Here is a 2,893-nt window from a genome sequence, read left to right on the forward strand (position 1 = left end):
GGGGGGGGGGAAATGTGGTGTGTGTGTGTGTGTCAAATTGTCAATTAAACTATGGAAAGATCTTTATCTCTAACGACTTTAATTAAGCCCTGTGTAGAAAGGCCCAGTGGTTTGGGATGGTTAAGTGGTGGGGGAAGGGATGTACGATGTGTTGCAGTGACTAAAAGGTTAAATTTTAAAGACCAGAAAGTGTGGCCTTTGCAAGGAAGGTCTGTCGCCACCACCAAACACATGAGGCGGGGAGGGGGGGGTCTGGAGAAGGGAGCCCTTACAGTCCTGTCAACCTGCTAGATATACCAACCAAACCTCATACAAATCACATCTTGTTGGCTTAAACCTCCAACATTTAAACTGGCCACATCAGGCCCAAATATTCTTGTTTTATGTTCAAACCAACCAGATCTGACTTCTCACACCTACCCTACAAAGTCATTCTAAATATAAACACGTCAACGAAATCTTAAAGCTATGAGATAATGCCTGATTAATTTAAAAGGTATGTGAATAAAAAAAACGGGTCACAGAGTGACCTGGATGCTAAAGGGCTAAATGAGGAGGGACAAGTCTGAAAAGCAGGAGTTGGAATGGTCATGGGTGGAAGACATTTGGCAATGGGTTTGTTTGGTCAATCCTGACCTGAGATTAAGTAACAACCACCACCCAATCACGCAGTTTCACTCTCTTTACCCTAACATTATTATTATTATTATCATCAACATTCTCTTTAGTAAGGCATGAATATCACACAATCTCACGGCTTGCTATGACTATGTGGCTTTCATTTTGTATAAATGGCAGAATCAGTAGAGCATCAAGCCAAATAGTGTTGTGATATTTGGTTGTCTCTTTACATCTAGAGTTCAAGCCCTACTGGGGATTTTTATTTTTCATCATTCTGGGGTCAGTATCAAGTCCCATGCAATGGGCTAATGTTATCTAAGTTTCTGTTACCCAAATGTCTCTTTCTCACTAAATATTTTCCCATTATTAACCTTCATTATTCTCTCTCTATTTCCAGCCCTTGTCATCCAGTTTGTTTGCCACAGATTTTTAGAGTACCATGACCCTACAATAGGTGAGTATTTGTTGTTGTTCTCCTTTTTCTTTCTTTCTTTTTTTTTTCTTTGCTTGTATCTTTTTATTATTTTTATCAGATCTCAGCCTCGCTCAACCTCAACATCACCTGCCTCCAATGAGCTGAACATCTTGCAAGGATGCCTTTCAGCTGTAGATCTTACTCTAGTGTTCTGAGAGAAGGAACTAAACCTACAGACAAGACAACAAAGGCTCCACTTCAAAGACACGCTGAAGAGAGATCTGGAACCAGACACCTGGACACAAAACAGCCAAACATCAAACTTTCTCCTATTCCTTCTCCATTGAAGAATGACAGTGGACAGCCCAAAGAATATGGAAATTTTGAGATGATACTGCCAGATAGAACAATCATATGAGTTGCCTGTTGATGAGCGATGCTGCTGTTGCTGCCACATGGCCATTTGAAGTGGTGAAGGCAAGGCAGCAGCTTTGTGTGATGGTTATACAAGTCTTCTGTGATGGGGTGGGTGTAAAGACCAGAAGAAACCACAACACCCAGGTAGAATTAAAAGGAAGTAGCTCATTAAGATATCAAAGTATTCTTTAGACCAATGACCTGATTGAAATACTTTACAATAAATTATTTTCTCTGAGCTATCATAGCTATGATTTGTCTTTGTTGATCCATCTTAGCTATGATTTATCTTTGCTGTTGACTTATCATAAGCATGAGTTCTGACCAACTCCCATTCTGTCTCACTTCCAGAGGATGCCTACCAACAACAAGCTCGCATTGATGGGGAGCCAGCTCAGCTGGACATTCTGGACACTGCTGGACAGGTAGGTGACTTATGGACAATGGGGGTGAAAAGATGATGGAGTGGTAGAATGTTTGGGTAGGATGGGTATACCTTAGATATTTTACGGCTGTCACACATTTTCATAAATAAACACACAAACTGTGCTGGATTGTGTACACACACACACACACACACACACACACACACACACAAACACGCACCCATAAATATGATTCAACCAGAGTCTTTGTATGGTCAATTGATCTACTGGAAATAGCCAAATTTCTTTTAAAACAAACCCCACTGTTTTCAAAAAAAAAAGGGACCACGTGATCTAATGTAATCCTAGCTGTAATGTAATCATCATTGTCATCAATAACATCAACAACCCCATTATATCTGACAGCAATCACAAAAGATATTGAATTAAGATACACTGATTGTAATCTCCATTGCAGCCTGAATTCACAGCCATGCGTGAGCAGTACATGAGGAAAGGCGAAGGTTTTATCATCTGTTATTCCATTACTGACCGAAGAAGTTTTGAAGAAGCCATCACTTACAAGAAATTGATTGACCGGGTTCGAAATCGTGAAGATATTCCTATTGTAATGGTTGGCAACAAGTGTGATTTGGAAGAGATGAGAAAGGTTTGGTGACATTTCTTCCTCTTCACTTTCTCTCCACTAATATCTCACCTCTTTCTCTCTCTCTCTTTATTCTTGTCTGTCTATTTCTCATTGTCATTCCCTCTTGTGCTATCTCTCTCTCTTTTAGGGTCTCCCTTTCTGTTTTTCTCTTTCAGTCTGTCTCTATTTCTCTCTCTCTCTTTTAGGGTCTCCCTTTCTTTCTCTCTCTCATTGCCTGTACCGTTCCCTTTCCTTCAGTTTATCTGTCCTTATTTATCTCTCTCTCTCTCTCTCTCTCTCTCTCCCTCCCTCCCTCCTTTTTCTCTGTCTCTCTCATTGTTACTTTCTCTCTCCTGTCTATCTCTATGTTTATCATTCTCTCTCTCTTTCACATTCAGTCTTTGCCACCCCACCCCTTCAGGTAGT

At 40.5% G+C, this 2,893-nt stretch overlaps 1 protein-coding gene across 2 annotated transcripts in view; it reads left to right on the forward strand.

The window, feature by feature from the left end:
- LOC106874102 (GTP-binding protein Rit2) overlaps positions 1-2,783 on the forward strand; it is a 37,653-nt gene extending 34,870 nt beyond the window's left edge. The window contains exons 2-4 of one of the 2 annotated variants that reach the window (XM_014921706.2): positions 1,019-1,075; positions 1,805-1,878; positions 2,297-2,741. In XM_014921706.2, the coding sequence (XP_014777192.2) occupies positions 1,019-1,075; positions 1,805-1,878; positions 2,297-2,497 (332 nt within the window). In that variant the 3' untranslated portion in view covers positions 2,498-2,741. Of the gene's footprint in view, positions 1-1,018; positions 1,076-1,804; positions 1,879-2,296 lie in introns of both variants that reach the window. The other variant, XM_052973146.1, reaches the window with a different exon arrangement.
- The last annotated feature ends 110 nt before the right edge of the window (positions 2,784-2,893 follow it).

Source organism: Octopus bimaculoides, chromosome 15, assembly GCF_001194135.2.
Source record: "Octopus bimaculoides isolate UCB-OBI-ISO-001 chromosome 15, ASM119413v2, whole genome shotgun sequence".
NCBI classification, from domain to species: Eukaryota; Metazoa; Mollusca; class Cephalopoda; order Octopoda; family Octopodidae; genus Octopus; species Octopus bimaculoides.